The 25,007-nt window shown below is 49.8% G+C and overlaps 1 protein-coding gene across 3 annotated transcripts in view; it reads left to right on the top strand.

The window, feature by feature from the left end:
• Positions 1–25,007, top strand: part of LAMA5 (laminin subunit alpha 5) — an 87,594-nt gene that overhangs the window by 5,713 nt on the left and 56,874 nt on the right. For all 3 annotated transcript variants that reach the window (XM_030963008.1, XM_030963007.1, XM_030963006.1), the window contains exon 2: positions 274–426. In XM_030963008.1, the coding sequence (XP_030818868.1) occupies positions 274–426 (153 nt within the window). The remainder of the gene's footprint in view (positions 1–273; positions 427–25,007) is intronic.

The raw sequence follows: 25,007 nt of genomic DNA, 5'->3' as shown, positions 1-25,007 counted from the left end.
TGTTCACTGCATGTCTGAAATTCAGGAGGGATGCTGCTCTGAGCAGCCCAGATTCTACCCTGGGTGGTTGTGGGGGTTTTGAGCCTTTTCATGTGCCTTTTTGCACCCACACTTTAAATTGGTGCAAACAACACCTTCTGTGTCTTGATTTGCATTAGCAGGCTGTTTTGATATGAATGAAACCCTTTATTTTCTGAATTGCTTGATACCTGACTGCTCTGTAGCACAGTTTTCTGGCCAGAATTAAATGTCGTTTTTTGTACTTTCTGCCAGGGCCAGTACTGTGACATCTGCTCCTCTGCAAACAGCAACAAGGCCCACCCGATCACAAATGCTATCGATGGCACAGAGCGCTGGTGGCAGAGTCCCCCCCTGTCCCGGGGGCTGGAGTTCAACCAGGTCAACGTCACCCTGGACCTTGGACAGGTAACACAAATCCTTTCTTCTTTGTGTTGTAGACCATACTGGTGAGGAACTGCTTTTCTGCTTCTGAAATCCTTTAGTGGACCTCGCTGGAAGAGTGGAACAAAATACACTCGTTCAATGTCAGGGCAGGAGGCTTTGGTTAGAATAGGCAAGGGAAAACTTCTTGTCTGTTTGTAATATTAGCTACATTGTGCTCTTTGTTACTATTTAGATCTTCCCTAAAAGCTGAGTCACTTGTGGAAACTCATCAGGTTATGTAGGTGTCATTCCCCTTAGAGGGTACCTGCCTCTCAGAGGGGGACACTTAGCAACATCTCACCCTAAAATGGGAAAATGCAGCCCTGAGAAGTTCAAGGCTCTGAAACTTTTAACTGGTGTGTTTACAACTTCTTAAAAAACAGCAAGTCCCTGCTGAAGGTCTTCCTATAAAAGACAAAGGATGACAATGGATGTTTGCTCTCTGTTGGTGGCAAGGCAGAGAAGTCTGTGGGATGGGGCAGTTTTGGAGCTCACCTCTCCCCCAGCAGACCTGTTTGTTGTGGTTGCTCAGCAGCCTTTTGGGGGCTGACTCACAGCCCCTTTGGGAGTTTGCTTTGTTTTGTAGAGGTTTTGAGATTTTTCGGATACCAAAACTTTACAGTGACTTCACAGGTGGATCTTTCACTCTCTCTGCTAGAGTAAAGGCTCATTTGTCAGTGCAATTTGCAAGGTGCCTGACTCCAAATTTACATCCAGAGAGGGCCAGTCTGTATTGATGATGTACCCTCCAGTTAGATGCCTCAAACACACCCGTGAGTACCCAGGACTGGCTCTGCTCTGCTCCCTGCCTTGCTGTAGCACTCATTTGGAGTCTGCAAACTTTGGAGCCAAACACCCTTCATAAATTTGTTCTCTCCATGAGTGCCAGCTGCCTCAAGCTGTGCTGTACCAGCAGCAGTGAAATCTCTGCTGCTGAGCAGGGAGTTTGAGTCTCTGCTCTCCATTGCAGTGCAGCTTCTCCCTCAGACACTCCTGCTTCTGGTGACCAGTCCTTTCAGTCTGGGATCCTTTGTCAGTGTTCTGCATGTCTGAAATTCAGAAGAGATGCTGCTCTGAGCAGCCCAGATTCTACCCTGGGTGGTTGTGGGGGTTTTGAGCCTTTTCATGTGCCTTTTTGCACCCACACTTTAAATTGGTGCAAACAACAAGTTCTGTATCTTGATTTGCATTAGCAGGCTGTATTTTCTGAATTGAATGAAACCCTTTATTTTCTGAATTGCTTGATACCTGACTGCTCTGCACCACGTTTTTCTGGCCAGAGTTAAATGTTGTTTTTTGTACTCTCCATTGCAGTGCAGCTTTGTGTGGGCAAAGCCTGCTGGGGCTGAGCCCTCCCCAGCAGAGGTGGCATCTGCTGTGTGTGTCTCTTCGAAGCATCCCAGCTGGCAGGGGTGTGCTGCTGGGTGCATGGCTGTGCACTCACTCCCCTGTGACCAGCCTGCAATGGAGCTTCTCCTCCTCTTTGTCCCTCTCTCTGGCTTTAGGCCAGAGCTAATCCAGCTGCCCAGTGTGCCTGCAAGCTGCTGGGCTCGGCTCACCTGGGGGTTTGCAGCCTTCAGAGCTGCTGTGCTGGGAGCCAGAGCCTGGAATAATTTGGGAGTTAAAACTGAGCTGGTCTACATTGACATTCTCTCTCCTGAGTCTGTTTGCCCTTGGTACCCAGGGAGATGGGATTGCACCATCATTTCTGCGGGATTGGTATCAGAATTTGCATGTGTGGTGCTGGTGGCAGATGCTGGTGTGGATTTTCTGTGGGCTCACAGAGCCTCTGCTTCCCTGTCACCTTAGCAATACATGATAAACCCAGCTGGTGCCAAGAGCAGCACAAGCCTAAATAAATCTTCAGCTGGTTTTAGTGGCTTCCCCTTCATACACGGCCTCATTGCATGTAATTGCTATAATCACCTCTTTATGCCCTTGGTGAGAGTCAGTTCTTTGCTTTTAACTCCTTTGTTTTGGTAGGTCGGGCAACAGAAACAGATTAAATGTTAGAGAATCGCCAATTTCCTCCTTTTGAAGTGCACTCTGGTTGAAAGGATAGAGGAGAGAGAAGTTCTTGGGTCCCGGTGTGGTCAGCAGGGCAGGTGCAGGATCAGGCCAGTGTACCTGGCAGCCAGGCTTCCCAAATTCCTTGGATTCCAGTGAGAACTGCACAGGTAGCGACGCCCTCCCAGGCATGTCTGACAGCAGGGCATTTTTTTGGCTGGCAAACAAAGCCTCTCCTTGCTCTGTGTATCAATCTAGAGAGCTCTTGGACCAATTAATGTTCAATTTAAGGGACTCACAGCCCCTAAAAGCTTTTGTCCCTGTGGGGGCTCATGAGTGCCTGGAGTGCTGATGGCACCGGCGGCACCCAGGGCTGGCACTGGGGTTGTGGTGTCAGCCCCTTCCTTTGCTGCTCTGCTTCCCTGCTGCCTCCATCCCTCTCCAGCCATAAGTGCTTCATTACCAGCTGGAATTGGCTTTCTCCAGCCTTTGGCAAGGCTGTGGCAATTGGGAGAGGGGCAGTTCATTAAGCAGCCTGTTGCTCTTTGCTTTTTGCTGGCTGGGAGCTTGCTCTCCTCGCAGGGGTGTTAAAATCCTGTGGGAAGGAGAGAAGGAGGAATATTCACAGCCAGCAAATGAGCTCCAGGATGGCTTGGGCTGGCCACCCAGCTGGTGTGAGGGTATTGAACACTCTCCTCACAGCCTAATCTTAATGGCTTCATCAGCAGGATGGATCAGGGCTCCCACCGTGGCTGGGGAAGGGGCTGTGTCCAGGTATCTGCTGGGGGTTGGATGGGAATTGCTCCTGCTGGTACCTTGGCTGTTCCTGCCTCCTTGGGGAGGAGCGATTCTTCTTGTCAGAATTGGTGGGGGATAAAGGCTGCAAGAGGAGGAAAAGTCACTTGAAGGTCTCCACGTCAGACCCAGGTCTGAGTGCCAGAAACATGACAAACAGCTCCAGGGAGGAAAGTTAAATGGATTTTGGGAGATGCTGAGGAGCGTGGAGAGGGAATTTTTTTTTTCTTGCTTTTAATCATGGCCTTGTGCTTAATATATTTTGGATAAATGGCTGGGCCACTGCATGAATTTGGTGTAAAATACACCATGGCACTCTATGAAGCACAGCTCAGGTTTTGGAATAGAACTGAGAGGACACTGCTGTCACTGGACTGTCTGGATCTGTCAAAGTCCCAAAAAGTGGCTGTCCTGCTTGGCTTGGAGGGCAAAGATCCACGTTGTGGTGGAGGCTCCTAAAGCTGCTGTGCTGCTGCTCAGCTCCAGGCTCTTTCCTGTCCTGCCTGGATTCTGCAGCTGGAATGGGAACGTGCCTCTGCTGCAGAGGGACAGGACACCATGACTCACAGCCACCATGGGAACTGTCCCCTGCGATCCTGCTGTGATTAAATGCCACAGTGGGTGGAGGGGGAGGAAGGGGTGTGATGGAAGATTCTTTTTTTTCTTTCCCCCCCACCAAAAAGGTCGTTTGAGTCAGAGCTGACAAGTTTTGGGGAAACATGAATGGCTGGCTCCCTGCCAGAGCCTGACATCTTCCTTGCATGAAGGTGAAGCCAGGCCAGCCCTTCCTTGAGATGTTTATGGATAGTTGGTGCTTTATGATAAACTCCAGGGGAGGAATGCTTGCAGTCATGCAAGAGCAGGAGCTTTTCGTGCCAGTGCTTGCTGGAGGTTAATTCCTGCAGTGGGAGGGTGGCTGGGCAGCAGCCCCCATCTCCCCTGCCTCCTCTGCTGGCCCTGGAGACACCAGAGAGCAGCAGGATTCCAGACTGAAGCTGTGCAGAGCGTTTTGGGTGATACCCCAGAGGGATTTAGATGGGCAGTGCCTGAAAGAAACATTGACATCCATTCACTTCTGCTGAGGAGAGAGGAGAAGTCTCAGTGAAGACTTCCAGAGCTCCTTGAAATGCAGCTCCCTTTGGGCTTAGAAGGGGGAAAAGAAGTTGCATCCATTGGTACTTCACAGAGATGGAAAGGAAATGAAAGGCATGGTGAGCCATGCTCTGGGGCCAGTGCCAAGGTGGGGTTTGTAGTCACTGGGATGTGTCTCAGCAAGGGAGTAATTGATAACTTTTGGGGTGCTTTGAGAAGCACCTCTTGAGTTTTCTAGTAATTGCAATGGGATCTTCCAAAGCTGCTGCATTTTCTGGCCTCTGAACAGATTAACCTGTGCTTGCCAGGCTCGCCCAGCTCCAGAGTAAAGGTGTTGGTACACAAAACACACCAGGTGCTTCAGCCCTTGGCAGCAGGCTGCTGGTCTCTCAGTGTGAGACTTGGCTCTAAAGGAGCTGGGTGTTTTTCCTGTGGTGGATTTTCAGGACATAATCCTGCTTCCTTTCCCTTTGGCACTGCAAACGTGGCCCCTCAGGACCAGCTTTGCACAGTGTTTGATGTGCAGGATGCCTACACATGGGCAGGTGTAGGTGAATGCCTGACTTGCATGAACAGCTCAACCCTTGCTGTGTGAGCTGTGTTCTTGTTAATGAGGATTAAATTCTTTCTTATCTTTAGCAGATCTGGACTGGGTTAGATCTGGCCTAATGCTAAAGCAACACCACTGATGCAGAGCATAGTACCTTGTGTGTAAAAACACTGAAATTTTCTTTCACCTCAGTTTCTCACCTCCCATGTAGTTGGAATTGTGGTGGGAGCTGCTGGTGGAGGTATCCAGGAGCCCTCTGTGAAGGGCAGCTGGAAGGAAATCCTGCAAACTGATGGCTTGAGGCTCACCTCCCTGTTCCCAGCGAAAGCTTTCAATGTGAAGATGAATCTGATGTTCATTCCCTGGCTTAATTAATTGAAAAACCCCTCTTGAGGGAGTTAACTCATGAAATCCCAAGAGAACACTCAGGGTTCTTCATGAATAAAGATGATGTCCTAGAGGCTGCTTTCCCTAGGCTTGGTGTGGGATAGGGGTGATGGTCATCCAAGCATTTCCAGCTGAAAACTTTAAATTTCTCCTTTTTTTCCACCTTGTTCCTTTTGCAACTTCATTTCTGCTGCTTGGGAGCCCTTACAGCCTCTGGGTGATGAAGCTGCTGCTCACGTTTCCCTCGAGGGCACTCTTGTTCATTCTTGCTGTGCACAGGGGGAAAGCTGAAGTCTCTTCTTTCCCTTCCCCTCCCTGGGGATGTCTCCTGCAGCATTTTCCCCAGCACTCACCCCTGGAAAATGCACAGTGTCCATTTCTCTCAGGGCCACAGGCTGCCTTACCTGCCTGCTGTTTTCCATGGAGCATTGCAAGAATGGGTCAGGATTTCAGATTTAATTTTTTTGTACATGTTTTTTACTTTTCTTAGCTTCTCTTACTGCTGAGGAGTAGCTATTTGGTAATTACTCCTCCTTGGTCCTCACTGTGCTGGGGGCACCACTGTGGGAAAGGGGTAGGAGAGCTTAGTGACATTTATTGTGAGCTTTTGCACCTTAAATAAAGGGCTGGGGCGTAAAATCTCTAACAAAGACGTTCTTTCTCCAAATTGTTCTCTGGCTGTTGGAGCAAAAGCAGCATTAAAAATAAAGCACATTAAGTAGGCTGAGTAGAAATTTTTTTTACTTTCAACAGCTGAGCCTGTGGTCTCTCCTCCTGTGTAGAGTCCTCTCCAATTGCCATAAAACCCTTCAAGAGTAGCTCAGGATCTTTTGTTTGTAGGTTTCAGAACTGTAGCTCCCTGATCTGAGGTGGTCTGTGGCTCACATTTAACTGCAGGGAGTGTTCAGTGCTGCTGTCCTTGGCCATGGATGTGGATGGAAGCAGGCTGTACATTTGTAATTCTTCTTCTGGGAAGGAAAAGGCGTGACTGGGAGAGCGTGCAGCGCTGGGAGCTGGCACCCAGCCCAAGTGGATGGGTCTTCTCTCCCAATTTATTTCACATTTCATTGTTTAAATTAACTTAGCTGTGAAGTCTCTCCTGTTTCTTCAAAGCTGCAGTTCCCCTGAGCTGGACCAGCAGCTATTGAACTTTTTTTGTTTTCCCTTTTTTGGTGCTGATAAAGTGTGATTTTTGCTTTCACTTAGCACAGAAAGGTCGAGAAGGGCCATCTGCCAGCTCCCACCAGATTCCTGGCTCCGAGGGCTGTGTGGGAGCTGCTCAGGTGAGCGGGAAGGGAGTGGCTGGTTGTTAATCAAGTGGGGATCTGTCTCCTCTGGCAGCCAGAGCAGAGCCATCCTCTCCTTTTCAAGCAGCCCTGCCCAACTGGATGCCAAGCTCCAGAGCAGCCAGGGCTGAAACTTCTTTCCTCTTTGTTGGTTGCTGTTAAAGGAAAAGATGTGCAGAATACTGGTGGGGGTAAATCACTGGTGACACATGAATTTTAATTGTATGTTATGTTTATTCAAGTCATGAACCAAACCAGTGCTGCTTAAAATCGGTCTTCCAGGGCTGCAGTGAGTAGGATTTCACTTGTGACATGTGAATCCCAAAAAACCTGCCTTGGCTCACATCTGCCAGGCTGAGCACAGGGAGGAGCAGGGCAGCAGGAGGCTCTGGGCAGGTCACTCAGCATTCTGGCACCTTCTGTGGCCTCAGGAGGATGTTTCTGCCTGTTCTTTGCGTCTCATACAAGTGACCCTTGTGCTTCAACAGCTTGATCTTCCCAGAGGCTGTGCTTACTCTGCCTAGACCTGAACCAGGTGTTAAAATAAGCCTCAGCCTCCCCTTCCTCCCCCCCAGAACAGCTCCAGGTAATGACTGATGAAAGGATGATTGCTAGTTCTGAGAAATGCATGCAAGATTTCCATTCGAGTTTCTCCCTAGGTGTTGTTGCCTATTTATAACGTTGGTGTGATGAGAAACAAAGAGGCTGACAGTGAGGTCTCCTGCCGTGGAGCTTCTCATTTCCTCCAGCCTGTCCCTTCTTCTCAACTCCCCGGGATTCTTCAAAGATGAGGAGGGAGCCCCGGGGTGAGCGTGGGCTGGGGAGAGGTCAGGCTGGAGCAGGGCAGGCTTTGGTTTGTAATGAATAGCTGGAAGGCAAGGCTGGTAATTTCTTGCTGTTCTCCTGGAAAGTGTCTGCCTGGCTGGGCTGGAAAACAAGAGTGTGCCTTGACTGGGGTGTGTGTGTGGCTCCATGTGCTCGGGGTCAGCCCTGCCTGGCCGTGCCTGGGGAGTTAAATCAGAGCAGGACTGCCTGGCTCAGGCCCCTCTTGGTGCTGTTTTCCTGCCTCAGGGAGATGGTACAGGGAGCTTCTTGGGGAGGTCTCTACAGCCAGAGAGGTGACAGCTCTGACACAGAGCGTGCTGTATCCCATCAAGTGGTTTAGTGTTTTCTGTGCTTTGGCTTGTCCCACCTGCAGAATGGAAGTGCTGTGTTTTATTGCCATCATTTTCTGTGCAGGAGCCTGTGTAGCACCAGACCAGTCAATGATTCCTTGAGTCAAGCTCTTGGCTCTGTTCAGCCCTTCTCTTCTGTCACTTTTTCAGCAAGTGAGAGCATCCCTCAGCCCTGTGAGTGCTGCCTGTCCATGGACTCGTGTCCTGCACACACCCCTGAGGGCTGTGAGCCTGCAGTCACTGCCAGGCCTGCTCTTTGTGAGAGCCAGGCTCATCCTGTGCCATTGCTCAGCCAGCTCACTTCTTGATGCCTGTCCTGGTTGGGATGAGAAGCCCCTCAAGTGAGCTTTTCCTGCTTGCTGGGGCTCAGTTCCAGGAGCTGTCCTTGCCCTCCACAGCTCCAGCACAGCTATGTCCTGGCTCAGATCCACAGGGCTGGCAGGGAGGATGCTAAGTACACTCTTGATCATCTGCCTACTCAGCTTTCTGCTCTTTCAAGCCTGTTCTAGCCCCCTGCACCTTTCTTTTGATGCTCTACCAAGCCTGGCTCAGCCCTGCATTCATCTCTGCCTTATCCTTTTATTACAGTCATAAACATGGGCCTTCAGGCTGTGCCCAGCCTTGATCCTCAGTTGTTTCCTGTTTTCTGGAATCAGTGCTCTTCAAATTCCAGACTTCCCCTCCCATGTGTAATGCCAAGCAGTGCAATAAATACTTCACTGCTTCCCGTTTGATAGAAGTGAAAATGGAGATCAGCAGGAAGGCACAAGGGGAAGGCACATGCCTGGTGTGCTGGGGAGGAATCTTCCTAAATAGTTTAAGAGCAGGCTCCAGATCAGTTGATGAGGGAAATGTGGCCTCTTCCCACAGACCTGGGAACTGAGGTTTTGCTTCTGGAGGCATCCTGGAGATGAGAGAGGAGAGATGGGAGCAGGAATGAGTTGTGCTGGGACATCCAGGGAGGAAGAGGACAAAGCCTTGGGAGTGACACATGGGTGACTCTGCACAAGTCAAGGGCTGAGCTGTTTGGGGCTTCTTTGGTCACCAGAGTCTGACAAGAACAAGAGGAATGACGTTTTGTTCCCCACAGGAGGACTTGCCAAGCATAACTATAAAAACGCCTTTGTAACCAGGAGGTCAGTGCTAATGGAAGGTGGGTCTGGAGGGTGCCAGCTCCTGTTTGTGCAGAGCAGGAAGCCACGTTCCTGTTCCCTCCAGGCACCCCAACCTGGCCCCAGGGCTTTGGCAAGGCAACCAGACAGGGGCAGGGAGAGGATGAGCAGGCATTGATTGGGGCTGACAATTGCTGTGCACCGAGTCCTGCCAGGACTTGTCAGTCAGAGCTCCTGGAGAGCAGTGTTAGGATGGTGGTTTGACATTCTTGTCCTTCCCTCTGTCAAACAACAGAACGTTCATGGGAGGTGATGTGGCAGAAAGCACTGTGCCTCTTGTTCCCAGCCATGTGCATCTACCTGGGCTTCAGCAGCAGGGTTAAACCAGCTGAGCTCCTGGTGCATGGTTATCTGGAAGTTACAGCAGTTTCCCTTAGAAGAAGTTGCCTTTATGCTAGAAGATTTGCATATCACTGATGGCTTTTTCCATGAAGCTGTGTGCTGTAAACTGTGCCTTTGATGGAGCAGATTTCCTGGCAAAGCTTGTGTTTGTATCTTGCTCTGGTAGTTGTGCCCTGCCTGAGAATCACTTTGCATCTTCTGCTTGGCATCCTGAGTCTTGCCAGCGGTTGTTTGTGTAACCCATGCAGGGACAAGCAAACAGCCAGGCTGAGAATGCCACAATTTATTTTTTAGTTTCTCTTTCCCGTTTCTCTCTCTGCCTGCTTTGATGCAGAGCTCTCCCTCTCTCTCACACACACGCACTCAGCTGAGCTCTATTTATGGCTTCCTGCAAGTTCCCATCACTGTGGGCTGGAGCCCTGTGCCCAAAATCCAGCTGGCATGCTGCTGTAGGCATCTCTTGGATCTGGTTAAATGTGCCTAATGCCAAGCCCCAATGGGAAGAGGAAAAGAATGGCTTTCTGGTATTTGCACATGGTTGCAAACTGTAAACACAGGCTCATGACTGCAAGCAGAAATCTCTATTGCTGGTTTCATCGTGACTTCACTGTTGTTGTCCTGGCTGTTTGCTAAAGCTGTTCCTTAATCCTATTCCAGGCTTTGGCAAAGTCTGCATCCACCCAAACTTAGTGGGCACAATGATTTTGGCAGGACTCCAGGAAGGGGTTTGATTATTTCTTTCTCTACCGGTTGCTATTTTCTGCCTTGGAGCAGGCTTGCTTCAAGTTTCTGCAAAGGGGGCTGGAGATACAAGGGGGTCTGGGGGGGATTGTGAGGACAAACCCCGTGTTCTTGTGAGCCCTGTAGGTCTGACCAGCAGCAAGAACTCCATCCACAGAAGCCCCGTGGCTGCAGATCTGTGCTGGTGTTAGCAGTGCTGTAGGGAATGTTAATCCTGCTGTGACCCTGCTGTGTGCTGCTGTTGGGTCAGCTGTGTCACAGTGGGGAAACCTGCTGACAAATGCCAACGTGCTGCACGGCTGGGATGCAGATTTTTAGAAGAATAAACCTGCTTGCATGTGTCGAGTTTGGCTTTGTTGAAATCTGCTAACTGCCAGGCTTTAAAACTAGCGCTGTCAAGGCTTGCAGGAATTCCAGGAAGGCAGAGGAGTTCCAGAGAGGCAGAAAGGGCTGCCTGGAAGCTGGGGGCACTGGGGATTGGTGCAGGGACCTCATACAAGGTGCAAGGGAGACTTTTCCTGTTGGAAATGAGTCATCTTGGTACATGTGGGATCTGGAGCCTGACAGTGATCCAGAGAGGGGCTTTCTGAACCCACTTTGCCCTGGAAATGGTTAACTGAGAAATACAAGGAAAGACAGGCATTTGTGAACTCCAAGAGCTGGGCTCAGAACCAGACACAAACCAGGTGTCAGAGCTCCAGCATCCATGTGCCCTCCCAAATCCAGCAGAGGGAGGATTTCATTATACTCCTTCTGGGTGCTGGAGAGTTGGGCTTCCTGAGGCTCATGTGAGTCATTCATCACTGGCACTTGGCCATTTAAAATGAAAAGCCTTTCAGGAGCTTTGGTGGCAAGCAAAGACCTCTCACGTTGTGCCAGTTTTTAGCTAATTCGTCCTCTTGTTTCCTTCCTCTCCTCACCCTTCCTATGCATGCAGGTTTGTGACACGATATCCATGCCAGGGAATTGGGGGAAATACTTGTAGCATGGCCTGCTGCCAAGATTGTTTTGTTCTTCTTGTTGCTGAGAGAACAGCCCAAGGAAACCCTTGGAGCTGAAGCTGGCATGCAACTTCGAGTGGATTTCCTGCAGCTCTGGAAGTGAAATGTATGACATGTGTTTTTTGGGGTGTTTTTTTTTTTTTAATCCCATAAATGCGAGGAAAAGGAGGACTTGGGTAGGTTACAGACAGGCTGGGTCTGAAGTCTTCTCTTTGATGGGAAATTGCTGTGTCACAGATGTACAAGTTGTGCCTTGTCAAGGTTGAAATCAATCTTGTTTTGTTTTTTTGGTTTTTTTTTAGTTGAATTAAGAGCTGAGATGCAACAGGCCTGGGATTTTTAGTATAATTCAGTGGTGAAGTATAATTTAGTGGTGAAGATGCTGGTTGACCATGCACCATTCAGTGTGTTGTAGCTGGAGGCTCTGCTTAGTGATTCCCGAGTGCTCCATGAAGGCATAAGTCATTTCTGTCACAAATTCAGAGCTGTATTGATAATGGCAAGAAAAGCAGTGATTTGATTTTCTGGGACTTAACTCCTTGCTGTGGCCAAAGCAATGGTGTCCTGGGGTGTTGTGTAGAGGGGGTGAGACAGCTCTTCCTTGCTCTGCTCACTGTGCCCTGTGGGACACAAGATGTGGCTCCTGTTTGTCCCAGCAGATCAGGTGCCATTTATCTGTGCACACGCTGTGTTTTAGTGAGATCCTGACATCCCTGCCCAGGACCTCCAGGAAACAGGAATGTCACAGAAATGTTATTCACTCCTGGCCACAGAAGCAGCAGATGCTGTTTCAAGTCTCATCCAAAGCACAAAATCCTGTTTGTATCCTATGGAAGGGCATTGAGTGTTTCTTTTCTCAGCCTGTGATTTAGCCAAGGGCTTCCTCAGCAAACTTACCAAATCAACAAGGCTTTGGAAGTACTGAAAAGGGTCTTACTGTAGCTCTTTTATAGTATTTTTAAATTTTATTTTTAGTACTGCAGAGCCTGGGATGTCTGGATGGAGCAGGTCCCAGATCTGTACAGCTCCTAGCATGCTCTGGAGAGCCTGTCCTGACTGATGGAGCTGTGCTTGTAAAACTCTGGGTGTGAAAACCAGCCTGCAAAGCTGCCTAAAGCACAGACAAGTATTCTTTTGTCTGGCTTCTCCCTTTTAATTCTAAACTGGCCCAGGAACTCCTCTAAGAATATTTAAATACCTTGTGCAGTGAACCTGTATTGATCTTACTTGCTGCAACTCAAACAACCCCACAGAACATACAGTTGGGAACATTTGTTTGCTCTGGATGGTAGGAATGTCCTCTTGAAAATGTGCTGTGCTGTGGTGAGAATGAATAGAGGGTTTTTCCACCCCCTCTGCAGGTTTCTGAAGGCCAAAGTCTGGAAACGGCTTCGAGAGGCTGCTGATAAGATACACAGCAAATGTGCTCAAGAGCCTGGTGTAGGAACAGAAATGTCTGAGCTGTTTGCTTTGCCCTTAACAGTGTGAAAAATTAGTGTGTCTCATTAAGGAGCCTGGGGAATTGTGTGCTCAGAGTAAGGGCTGTGCTGAGCTGGCTTGTGCTGTCCCTGGGGCTGGCAGCTTGGTGTGGAGTCACTGGGTAGGAGAGTGGGGCTCCTTTGGACCCTGCAGAGCCCCAGGTGTTGCAGTTTTGTTTTTAGCAGGCTCCCTTTGCCTCTGAGCTTGCTGCAGACATAGGATTGCCTCTTGGCAGAGCGAGCCCTGTGTTTGGAATGTGATTTTTCTATCCTTTATTTTCTTCCCCCACCACCTTGTTGTTCACCTTGTCTCATTGCTGGAAGCTCCCCAGCACTTTTGGTAGCAGGTCTGTGCACCTGCTAGGGGAGTGTGCTGGGGGCTCACACACCATCAGCCAGGGCAGGGCGAGGATGCTGCTCTGTGCTGTGTATTTTATACCAGGGCTGCTTTCTGCCTGAAATGTGTGAGTGCCCACTCTGGGCTGCTCTGGCATCCACGAGGCACCTGCAGAGAGCCCCTTCCATGAAGGCCAGTTGGGCATATTTCATCAGGATGTGGTGCCATGAGAATGGCAGCATAGATATTGCTTAAAAACTTGTTTTTTAACCTCTGAAGTCAGACACACCTGTGCTGTGCCCCCACCCTGGACATGTGCCATCCCATATGCCTGCCCTTCTTTCAGCAGTGGTCTTTATTTCAGTGGTGTGTGCTTACTCACCCAGACCTCTTATCTGCACTAAATCAGAGCTTTCTTAAGCCCTTGTGTTTTCTGTAGCACTCCCCTTATCTCTGTTCCTTCCCAGGGCTGGGCAGTGGGAGCAGGGAGCCCAGAGGGGCTGTAAATGCCTGTTTGCCCTGCAGTGATGCTGTGGGGCTTAACAGCAGCAGGCAAGGCTGAGAGCACCTGTAGGACAGTTGGGTTTTCTCAAATTGCTGGGCAGCTGGGGGTTCTGCAGGGTGATTTTATGTTTTAGGTTCTGAGGCAGTGGGATTTGTAGTGTGTTGATGCGGTCCAGAATTGCAGTGTGTTGTGTGGTTTGCAGGTAACAGAAAAAAAATGAAAACTGTCTTGCAGCTTTCTGTCAGGTGCAGCTGTGGTCTTGTCACTGCTCTCTGTCCCCTTTATTCAGAACCAGAATAAGGGTATTGTGAAATGCTGCGGAATTTGCCATCCCCAGGGAAGGGCAGCAGCTCCACAACTCTCCCCACCCTTACCCCAGTCTGTAGGCAGAGGTGGGGCAGAGTTTGGGCCGTGCCCAGAGGTGATGCAGCTTTGGGCCATGACAGCAGGTGCTGCATCTGCAGGTGCTGTTTTGGGGCAAACCTGTGCAATGTGAGTACACCTGGATGAGGTATGGGTGCCTGCTGTGCTGCAAGCAGCTGTGGGGATGTGCATATCCTTGGAATAATGTCCGGACCGTTGTACAGCACTGTCAGTTCTGTGTTTGCAAGGCGTCTGACCTTTCTTTTGCTAAGGCTTTCAACAAGTCAATTTACAGTCTTGGAAGGGACCACCCAGAGCAAGGTTTTGTGGCTGGTGAGAAGGAAGGGAGGGGATTCTTCAAAGAGAGGGGGAGACAAAATGACTCCCATGGCCTGCATATTGATTTCCTGAGCCGTGAGGCTCCGAGGCAGGTGCCACTGTGCTCTGCTGTCATCTTGGCAGAGTGTGCCCCTGTCCCTGAGCAGCAGGGAATGGAGCTGATCACGTTTCCCCAGGCAGATCGGGTTGCTGGGGGCTGTCAGGGTGGTGTGCCCTGTGCCTGGGAACAGGGCTGGGAGCGCTGCAGGGCAGGCTCTGGCTGTGCCTGGCAGACACACATCTAGTGCCAGCACCCACCTCAGCAGCCCTGGAGAGCAGGGCCAAACTGCAGGGCTTATAGCTGTGCTGTCTGCGTGAATGGCTTCGCCTCCCTGCCTTTGAAGATGATGGTTCTCTTTTGAAAACGGGACATCAGGAATCTGTTCTCAAGACGTGTTGAAAGACACTATTTACAAATGTTCGTCCTGGAAAATATTTATAAAGCTCCCCTTGGGAGCAGATGCTTACAGTACAGTGGCCTCCTGTGGACTGAAGTACAGCTGTCTGACTGCTCAGGTTGGTGTCCTGCTGAATCCCACCTCTTTCCAACAGCCACTGACTGCAGACCCCGTGGTGTTCATGTCCCTGTTACAGGGGGCTGTATTCAATGCTAAATTGCACTCTAAGGACTCTGCCTCCTAAAGAACTGGGAGTGTTTAAGGGTAGAATTATTGTTATTATTATTTGGCTGCTCTAAAGGTATTTTGGGACATTCACACCAATAAAAGATCAATGAAATCTTCGTGTTCATCTCGTAGGGGCATAATGTGCTACAACAATGCTAGTGCCATCTGCAAAGTAGCAGCCTCGTGTTCTTGGTTCTTGCTCCAAGGAGCAGCACAGATCCCAGATTTCAGCAGCACTGTGGGGTGCACTGTCCCTGCCTGAACTAGAGCAAATCCCAGAGCCTGATCAAGATGAGCTCCCCATGCCTGGGGTGCTGATGGCTGCACACACATCCAGTGAGGACATGCACTGGGTGTTCCAGGCGTGCTGAGTTTGTAATCCCCTGTTCATGCTGTATCCATAACTGGTATGTGAGCTCTGCTCCTTTTTTTTTTCTTGTGTTGAGGGATAGTGAATCGCCCCTGGTGATGTTATTTTCTGGGCAGGGATTGGGGATAGGGATTTGGATTTCTGCAGTGGGGGGACTGATCAGTTACCATGTCCCTACACTACCAGGAAGGAGGAAACGTGAGATGGCTGTGTTGTCTGTGGTGCTGGTGTTGGAAAGGCTTTGGGGTTTCCACCATCCCAGTGTCAGCAGTGAGTCCTGGTGCAGCTCAGCATTCCTGCCCTGCGTGCCTCAGTGTCCCCAGGGCTGGGACAGGATGTGAGCATGTTCATGGCGTGGTGGCCCTGGCTCAGGTTGCTGAAAGGGAGGGAGAGGGGTGACAGGTGCATGGCTGGTGCTGCAGCTCCCTGTGCTCTGCAAATAAACCCCCCGGGTTTGGAACTGGGTCAGGAGCCTGACCTGGCACACACCGATGGATGGGCTGGAGGAGTGCTGGGCTGTGCCGCTTCCTCCCGTCCCTGGCTGCTGCTTGAGCCAGAAATTCTGTGAGAAACGTGAGCAGGTGGGTTAGTGCTGCCCTGGCTGGGGGCTGAGTGAGCAGCAGCACTTCAGGGATGAGCTTTGCAGCTCCTCTGTGTGCCAAACCCTGTGTGAGCAGCGTGGCTGGAGCTGTGCTCAAAGCACCAGTCCCCAGCAAAGTGAACCTGCTGCACTTGGGCTGGGCTGCTCTGTCAGCAGCAAGCCCTGCTTTGGGCAGGTCAGAGGAGCGTGGGGCTTTACAGGGAGCAGAGTGAAGCTGCTGGGGATGTCTGGAGAGCCCGCACGTGTGCGCAGCGTGCGCTGTGTTAATTGTTGTTTATTTGCTGTGCTGTTTGTTCTGGCACAGCCCGGGCCCATGCTGGGGTGGATAATGCTGGGGAACAGCGTGAGCTAACCCTGCTTCTCAAAGAGGAGTCTTGAATTTGCCAGCAGCATCTTTTCTCCCAGTAGCTGGTGTGTGGCAGCCAGGGATTGAGGAAGGCAGGGGATGTGGCACACTTCATTTTTGGAAGTGCCTTTGGTGTTCAGCATAGCTGCAACAGACCTGGACAAAGGCTTCAGTTTCCCCAGAGCTAGAGGACACGTGGGATGGGGCATCTGGGAAGGCTTTGGCTCTGGATTCTGCCTTCCCTCTGCTGGGTGTTGGGTGCTTTCTGCAGGCTCTGCTCCACAGGCAGCAGTGACAGCCAGCCCACAGGATATGGCCATGCTGGGGACACTCAGCAGCCTGCCTGCCCCAGGGGGACTGCCTTGTGTCCCACCACACTGCAAGCTATCAATTTCCTGGCATTGGTTACAACAGCACAGCCCCTGTTTAACAGCAACCTGCATTAGCCCTCCCTCTGCAAGAGTTTGAACCTGTCATGAACGTTAGAGGAGAAACATTTTCCCAGACATCTCATCCAAAGTTTCTGAGCATTTCTGTTCTCGTCAGCTGCTTGTGCTTCTGGGGAGAGCCCTGAGTGTGTGCAGAGCAGGGCTGTGCTGAGCTGTGGGGGCAAGGAGCACTGACCTGGGGAGTGCCCATCCAGCAGCACCTTCTGCAGCCTGGGCACAGGCAGATTTGGGCAGCCTGGCATCAGCTTTAGGTGATGAACCAGCCATGGCACAGGGCTTCCTTGGCAGAGAATGTGTAGCCCTGCAGCATCATCAATGACTGCTTCTGGATCTCAAGGTGCACTCAAGATGTGAGGATTAATGCAAGGAGAGGAATAGGGACCCTCTCATCCTTTGGAAGGGTTAGTGTGAGGCTCTGGCCTGGGCAGAGCAATGTTTTGCTTGCCAGAACATGTGCCAGTTGTTATTCCCCGTGTTCATGCTGACACAGACTGGAGGAGCTGGTCCCAGGGACAGTTTGGGGCTGAGGGAGTGGAGGGACCTCACTTCTCATCCCAGGGGATTGGGGACATGTCAGCATCACGCAGAGTGTGTCAGCTGCAGTGATGTGGGGTGGAGATTTAAAAACTCCCTGCTATTTCAGTGGGTGATCAAAACCATACTGAAAATCTCTGCCAGTTTGATTTGCTGCATTTCATTAAATAAAAACAGCCTTTCCTCATCCTCTTGGAGTCGAGCTGACAGGGGCAGACAAAAACCATGTTGTTGATATCACACTCACAATATGATCTTATCAGCCCCTGCCTGTAAATTGTGACCAAGTTTGACTCTTTCCTTGGGTTGATTTAGGAAGGTTCCTCTTCCCCAGAAATTAGCTTTCCAGATGCTTACTTTAAAGGGGAAAAAAAATAGTTAGGGATTTTCTTTGGCCACCTTTCCAGCTTCCAGCTGTTAAGTGCTGGAAATGTGTTCTTCATTATGTCCAAGAGAGAAATGTTTCTTTCTTCCGATCGGGGAGGCAATAAATATCCCACGAGATAATCTGCTGTGGACAAGTGAGTTAGTGTGGTTTGTTCTCTGGGCAGCAGAGAGGGCTGCTGTGGGGAGCCAGCATCAGTGTGATGGACAGGGCAGGGATTCAGCTGTCCCCAGGCTGTGCACAATCACTTTATTGGATTATGGTGTCTGGTTCTGCCTTCAGAACCAAGCCCCACAGCAGAAATCAGCAGCAATCCTTAGCAGCCCCTTTGCATTAACTTTCCAGCCCTGCCACTTCAAGCTGCCTCCTACAATTCCCTTCTCCTCATCTGACCCCAAAGCAGTTGAGTTCTGGGCTGAGCCTGATGAGCCAGCAGTGGGGCTATTTTGGATTAAGAGGAGGAGGGGTGAATTCCAGCTCTGTGGATTACTCCATCCTCTGCCAGCATTGGCTTTGGTCCTAGCAAGGATGCTCCAGCTTGCTTCTAGTGGTCCTGGCCAGCATGGCCTGGGCACTTCCACAGATTAAAGAATTGCAGGATATCATCCAGCACTCACTCCAGCTCATGTTAGGTGGTTGAGCTGCCAAAATTTGGCACTTACTTTCCTCTTTGGTCAAGAAGGTGCATGGAGTTAGAACAGATAAATTGGGCATCTGCAGGAGTTTGTTTGTAGTTGCTGCATCCAGCTTGGAGGTGCCAGGGGATGGTGATGCCAGGGACAGCTGTGGCAGTGCCCAGATCTGAGGGGATTGTCTTGGGAAAGATGGAGATGGGAGCTGTCATTGATGGTCACTGCAACCCCTGACCTAAATCGTGGCAGTGGTGCTGTAACCAGGGTGCATCCATCAAAGACTCCTGGGAGCAGAACAGCAGCGATTGATGCTGTAGATGGTAATTTGTACTGTGAAAGGAAAAAACATCAAAAATGCTGTGGGCTGATAAAAAATTTGAAGGAGTATGAGCCAGCATGAGCCCCAAAAGAGAAAGAGCTGAGGTGGACAATAGAGCTGCAGTATTTCTCAGACAGGAAATTAAGGAGCAGCCCTGTGGCTGGGGGAAGGTGGTTGATTCCCAGTGTTGGGAATTCTCCTGGGTCTCTGCTGTGATCCCTGTTCTGCCCCTGGGATGGGCAGCTCACATGCAGCCCCATGTGGCCTCTAGGGAGTGTGAGGAGGCACAGGTATCCAAACGGGAGTGTTGGGCAAGTTACCCCCTGTAACACAATTCAGTGTTGTGCTTGCCATCTCTACAAAGCCAGCCTGGATTCTAAATCACCTGTTGTGCTCTATCCTGCCTATGTAACTCTAAAAATTATTCCATTCTTTTTGCTTCTCACATTTTCCGTGAGAAACAACAGCTCAAAAGTAATGGGAAAGGCAAGATGGGACTTTTTAGATGTTCTAGACCTTTATTCCCAATATGGGAAATGCTTTAAAATATCTGCTTTGACCACAAAAGATGCAGCATATTTTCACTTTAAAATAACGTTTAATAAGTTTTTTTAAAAAACTAATTAACATACCAGTAGAAGCAGGAGGGTATAAGCCAAGCATTAAGAGAAAACCCCTGGGGATAAAATGAGTTTGTGAGCAATTTGGTTTGAACTCTGTGGGAATGGGACTAAATCTGTGAAGTCTTCCCGGATATCCCGACATCATTTGGACCTCTAAAAATAACCCAAAGCGTGAATAGCCTGGATGACCTCAAAGCTGCTTTTCAAGAGACTTTTAGTGTAGTCAGAGTGGGTGAACACCCTGCAGCACATGCAGGAAGCCCTGATGAGTCAGCTGGGGGATTGCTAATTGGTGTGTGCTCTGCGTTAGCATCTGGCCTTTGATGGATGGGGCTCCCGGGTTTGCTCCCTCAATGAGCAAACAGCGCTGGGGCACAGTGGCCTCTTTGGAAATGTGAAGTGAGTCTGAAGGGCCCAATTAAGCAGGTCCAGCGGGGGCTGCTCACCGCAGAGCCCAGCCCAGGATTTATTGCCGGACTCCAGGGCTGGGAGGAGAGGCAGGCTGTGCACAAAGGTGCTCACCAGGGAGCTCTGCTTTGAAACACAGCAGCCAATTTCCTTTCACCACTGCCAAGCCTTATCTTGGGAGATTATGCTGGTCTCCAGTCTCCTCTGGTGTCATAACTCTTCCTGGGCAGATAGGTTTGTGCAAAAATCCCACAGCAGCAGCCTGGGATCTGATGGGGCTGTGACTCACAGGCCCTGGGCTGTGTGGGAGCTGCTGGGACCAGGCAGTTTGGGGCTTTTTGGTTTGTTTTTGTGTTTCACTTTTTGGTATTATTTTTTTTTTTAACTGGCAGGTGAGAAGAGCTGCAGGACCTGTTGTCCTGGACATTGTAGAGAGGCTCAGCTCAGGTGTGTTTTGAGGCATCTCTTGGGTGCCCGACTGCTGTTCTGGCTCTGTGCAGATGTGTGGATCCTGCTGTGCTATCAGGAGAGGGCTGCCCACCACCTGGGATGTGTCCTGCTGGTCTGACATGCGCGGGGATTTCTCCCAGCAGTCATGCATGGATGTTGTCCAAGGAAAGGTCCTCTCTGGGATGTGCTCTCCTCAGCCAGACAGAGAAGGTTGTTTTCTCCAGCTCCTGGGAGGGAAACCCTTCTCAGGGCACTCTCACAAACACAACTGCAGGAACCCACTGCTTACAGGGTGGTTGTCCAAAAAGTTTGCACTGTGAGTTGTAGATAAGCTGCTTTATTCCATCATACCCAAGAATGGACCATAGTTTATACTGCTGGCACAAACATAACTGAGATGTGTTTACCTTTTTCCCCGCTCCTGTGGTCCCAGTGGATGCTGCCTAGCTTGACATTACTGATGGGCTGCAAAAAGCTTGGTCTGGGGGAATTTTGTAGTTACCCTGTCCTCATCAGTCAGGAGAGATTATTTCTCCTCATCTCTTCATGCAAAACCCTCTCCTGCCTCACCCAGGTGTGCTGGGTAGCCTGGTTGACAAAGATTTTGGGCTGGTGTATGTATATATATTTATATAAATTTTTTTTAGCTCATTCATATTGTTCTGTGATGCTCTGTGTTCTTTTTGAAGCTGGGGCAGGAAGAGGCTGGAGATAAGACAACAATGAAAGGCTGGAGTAAACCCTGCAAGCAGAGATAATGTACTTCAGAGAATATGAGAGCTGGCAGAGTGGAAAGTTCAAGGAAATTTGAACTTTTGGCTACTCAGGAGGATTAGTTTTCCCACCAGCTGCTCTGCATAGTATTGGCTTGTGAGGTACCTGAGACAGGTTTTAGTTTTAGTTTTTAGTTTTAGTTTAACTGGGACCACCTGTTAGATATAAGTTCATTATGTTCAGAGTTGTTTGACATCCTATCTACGACTTCACTAATTTTTATTTTAATATTGATCCATTTAAAGGATTTTGCTCTTAATACCTGGCTAAAATCAAAAGGTTTCTCATGTACCCTCCTCAGCTTTTCCTCCCCTGCATTCTTGTTCCACGAATCCATCTTGTGATATCTGACACTCCTACAGCGAGGAGAAATTAATCACTGTGCATTTTGTCTTGATTTTGTACCCTCCCACCCCAGCTTGTTGGGAAGCTGGTGTTAGATCATTAGGGTTCTGCTAACCCTGTGGAGAGAGGTCTCCTTCCTGTCTGCATTGCATTTCTGTCTCTGAGCGCCTGGGTTTGGGAGGTGTTGAAGGCAGGGTGGTGATGGGGAGATACAGTGAGCTGCAGGAACTGCTTGCAGGGTTACACTGGCTCCAGGGGCTTTCAGACATGTTCAAACAAAAATCCTTCCTTGAAAGATGGTTTTGAAAATTGCTGAGTGTTACATCTCTCAGGTTGAACCCAAACTGAGAACCAGGCAGACTCCTTTCTTAATCTGACAATTTCTTTGCTTGGTTTGAAATGCCCACAGAGGTTCTGTATTTGTGGGCTCCCCATCTTTATTGGGGTGCAATTTACCCACAGACAGAGTTTGATAAGCTCAGACATCAGCAGTACAGTGTAGGTGCCACACAAATCTGCCTCAGTACTCCCAAATCCTCAGCAGCCCACGCTGCTTCCATTCAGAAATGGTGCAAAAATTGATGTCCTGGCTGTGCCACTTTTTAATTGCAGAGCAGAAGTGAAGTGGTACAAAAGGTCAGACCAGATTTTTTACTGAGTAGCTGTTTGGAGGAAATTGAGGAATTTTGGCCCTTGCAGGCTGAAATTCCTGCTTGGTTGTGTGGGAGCTTCAGCTCGGGGGAGGCAAATCCATGGAGGCTTCACCCAGACTTTTATTTATAAGGGCACGAGTGGCTTGCACCTTGCAGGCTGTGCTGTGGTGAGAATGGGAGCTGTGGGAGATGTGAGAAGAGCCCTGTGCCTCCTTTCAGACCTGAGCACAGCAGAGGCTCAGAGCTGTGCCCTGTCACAGCTGTGCCCATACATCTGGCTCTGGAATGTGCCCTGGTTTCATGGCTGGGTTCCATCACACTCGCTGCCAGAGCCACGGATTCCTGCTATATGTTTTAAAAGCAAACAATCCGTGACTGTGGACACTGCTCCCTGTGTGTCAGCACGCAGGCAGCTGGGGGAACACTGCAACCAGATGAACCCAGAGCTGTTCAGTCATTCTCTGAGGAAATGAGAAAGATGAGCAGCAGAGACTGATGAACTCTGGGTGAAATCCTCTCACGGTGGTGATGCCATTGGCAGGTAGAGGAATGAACATGGGTTTTCAATGGCGTTCTCTTCCTTGTGCTCAGGGTCATTGTTTCTACCCTGTCAGACATTGATAAACAGGAGGTACCAGGCAGGGCTGTGGTTGCTAAAAGTATTACAGCTCTTGCCTTGGAGCCCATTGCTGTCTGTCCCAGCAGCAGGTGCTCAGGGAGGCCTCACAGGCAGGATCTACAGCTGCTGGCACAGCTTGGCAGTAAGGAAGGGGCTGGGCTGGGCTGTCCCCCAGCTGTGCTTGCTGTGCACCCATGGCCAGGCACTGGGGAGGAGGAGAGGGACAGGTTTGTCTCCAAATCTGCACTTTCTCCCCAAGAACTGATCTATAGATCTGGGGTTTTTTTTAGCCACATGGGGAGAGGTTGTGGCAGTGCCATTCTCTCCTTCATGTGTTCTGTCTGTTGAGTCACAAACCACACAGGTGTGAGGTTGTTCCCTGAGCAAGGGCAGCACTGGGATCAGCCACTCTTGAGAGGTGTTGTCCATATGAACACTGGAGGATGGCCCAGATGGACTTTTAAAGGTTCATTTCCAGATCAGTGCCATACTGAGCTCAGTGTGAGGTACTGAGCTCTTCATCCTGGGCACAGGGATTGCTCATCTCCTTCCAGGGCAGAGATGTGCTCCTTGTGTAGAATTTACCATGGCACAATGGGGCACTCCTAGGAGATTTGTGTATTTCCTTTCAAAGCCTATCTGGCATGAAAAGCTGAGTCAGTTGTTTCCCATTAGTTACAAAAACCCCACTCTCCTGGTGTGTGGAGTGACAGCTCCCTGAAGAGACTCTGCTTCTCACAGTCTCAAATAACTGCAGGCAGATGACATCCCTCCAGTCAGCCCTTTTCTTAGCAATTTCAGACTTAGGCTGCAAGCACACCAGTTAGTATTAGCAAGCTGGAATTCCCCACTTTTTCTATTTATAGGAAGGCACTTTTTTTTTTCCTGTATGTTCTGGGATTACGAGAATTTCTGCTATGGTAGTTTTCATTTTGCTAAAATTAGTCTCCAACTCCTGTTAGTTTACGGGAGGATAATTAAGGCAGTGGTACCAAGGCCCCTCAAAAATCAGCCTTGAGAACCATGTGGGGTTTTTTCTTTCTCATGAAGTAGATGGATTTATTTAGCTGGCTGTATTTGAGTGGCTCCCAGTTAAATTCCTCTAGAATCCCAAGTCTTCCTGGAACACCTGCTTATTGCTCACCTGTCTGCATGAAGCTGCTTGCAGGAGCTTTGGCTTTTTTATTTCTGCACATTGCACAGCACAAGCACATGATTCTTCACAGTGAGGGCCATCAGGGCATTTTGTGTCTCTGTAAAAGAGGATTTTTTTCTTCCTTTGAGTCACTTTTTTACTTATCCCTCTTCTCATGTAATAGTATATTTTATTGAGAGGAAGACCCTGGTATCTACTGCCACTAATCCTGCCAGCTAATTATTAATTCACATATTTTCCCAGAACACATCACTCCTAAAAACAAAAAAAAACCCCAACCAAACATTCCCAGAGGCTTCCTAGAAGCATTTAACCATCGAGGACAATTGACACCTCAAGGTAAATAGTCTGAAATCCTGAATGCAGTTACAGTGTCTTATCTCTGCAGCACCAGGAAGTTTTAAGGGCCTCTTTACAGCCACCTCTGTGCTGGGTTTCTGATGGTGTTTGCAGGAGGATTAAAGCAGCTGGAGAGGCTGGGAGCCCTGGTGGAGGCAGCTGCCCCTCTCCACATTCTCTGGGCTCAGTCAGCTCCTGGGCTGAGCTGGCCTTGCCGACCAGTGCTTGCACCCCTTACAAGGTGCCCCAGGACAGGGGAGTCCACATAGCCATTCCCTGAGGGTGTTGTAGCTCAGGTTTGGGCTGAAAGACAAATATTTAGGTCTTGTCTTTAATGGGTTACTTAACACTTTGCCCAGCAACCGAGAAAGTTGCAAAGTTCCACGTCAGTCAAGTGCAGGAATCTCCTACTGGGCAGTGAGAGCTGCTGTGGGCAAAGTCCTCCTCTGTCAGTGACTGAAGCCTCATCCCAAGGAATTCCAGCCATCCCCCTCTGGCCTGACCAGTTTTGCTCTTCTGTGATGCCTCTGGTGACTGGGGTGACCTTTGGGGGGCTGCTGGGCACGCACAAAGGGCTGATCCCACCTGCTGGGGTTTGAGCACAGCGTTGTGTTTGACCGTGTCCAGGTTGGTGTGTCAGCATCCCTGGATGCTGCACCTGTAGCTGTGTGGCATTTGCTGTTTGCAGCTCCAGCTGGGCAGGGATTTAACAGGATGTTCCTCTGTGCCTCTCCTTAGTGCCAGCTGGCTGAACCTGCTGCCAGTCAGGCTCTTGCTGCTGCCCTGTTGGAGGTCACTTCTGAAACTTGGCTGTCCAGATCGTGAGCACTGTGCAGGCCACAAGGGATGGCACCGCTCTGCCCTGCCGTGTGCCAAGTGCTGCAGATTTAGTGCCCCAAGGATCTTTGGCAGGAGGTGTGTGTGGCACTGGCAGGGGAAGGACAACTTGCACAGGAGGATGCTGTGGAGATAAAGCAGTGCTGTGTGTGAAATGGGTGGGCGAGCCAAATCCTTCTCTGAAGTGGTGTTTAAAGAAAAAATCCTTTGTGGAAAATGCTCCATCAGCTGTTCATCTAAGCCAAGCTGCTTAGGAAGGGAACAGGCACTGTTTAGAAAATAACAGCATAAAGTATTGGCTTGCTGCTGCTGCTTGTTGTGGCACGGAGCAGGTTTCATGCTGGCTGGTAGCTCTGAATCTGTGGCTTCATGGAGAGTGTTTTCTTTGATCTCTCTCAATAAAACCCCAGAGTTTTGAGAGAAAAACTTGAAAAAAGGTTGGTGGAAAATGGATTCTCAGTGCTCCCCTCTCTCCCCACTGCCACTTT

This window comes from Camarhynchus parvulus, chromosome 20 (genome assembly GCF_901933205.1).
Source record: "Camarhynchus parvulus chromosome 20, STF_HiC, whole genome shotgun sequence".
Lineage (NCBI taxonomy): Eukaryota > Metazoa > Chordata > Aves > Passeriformes > Thraupidae > Camarhynchus > Camarhynchus parvulus.
Note: the sequence above shows the minus strand (reverse complement) of the source record. Positions and strands in the feature narration are given on the sequence as shown.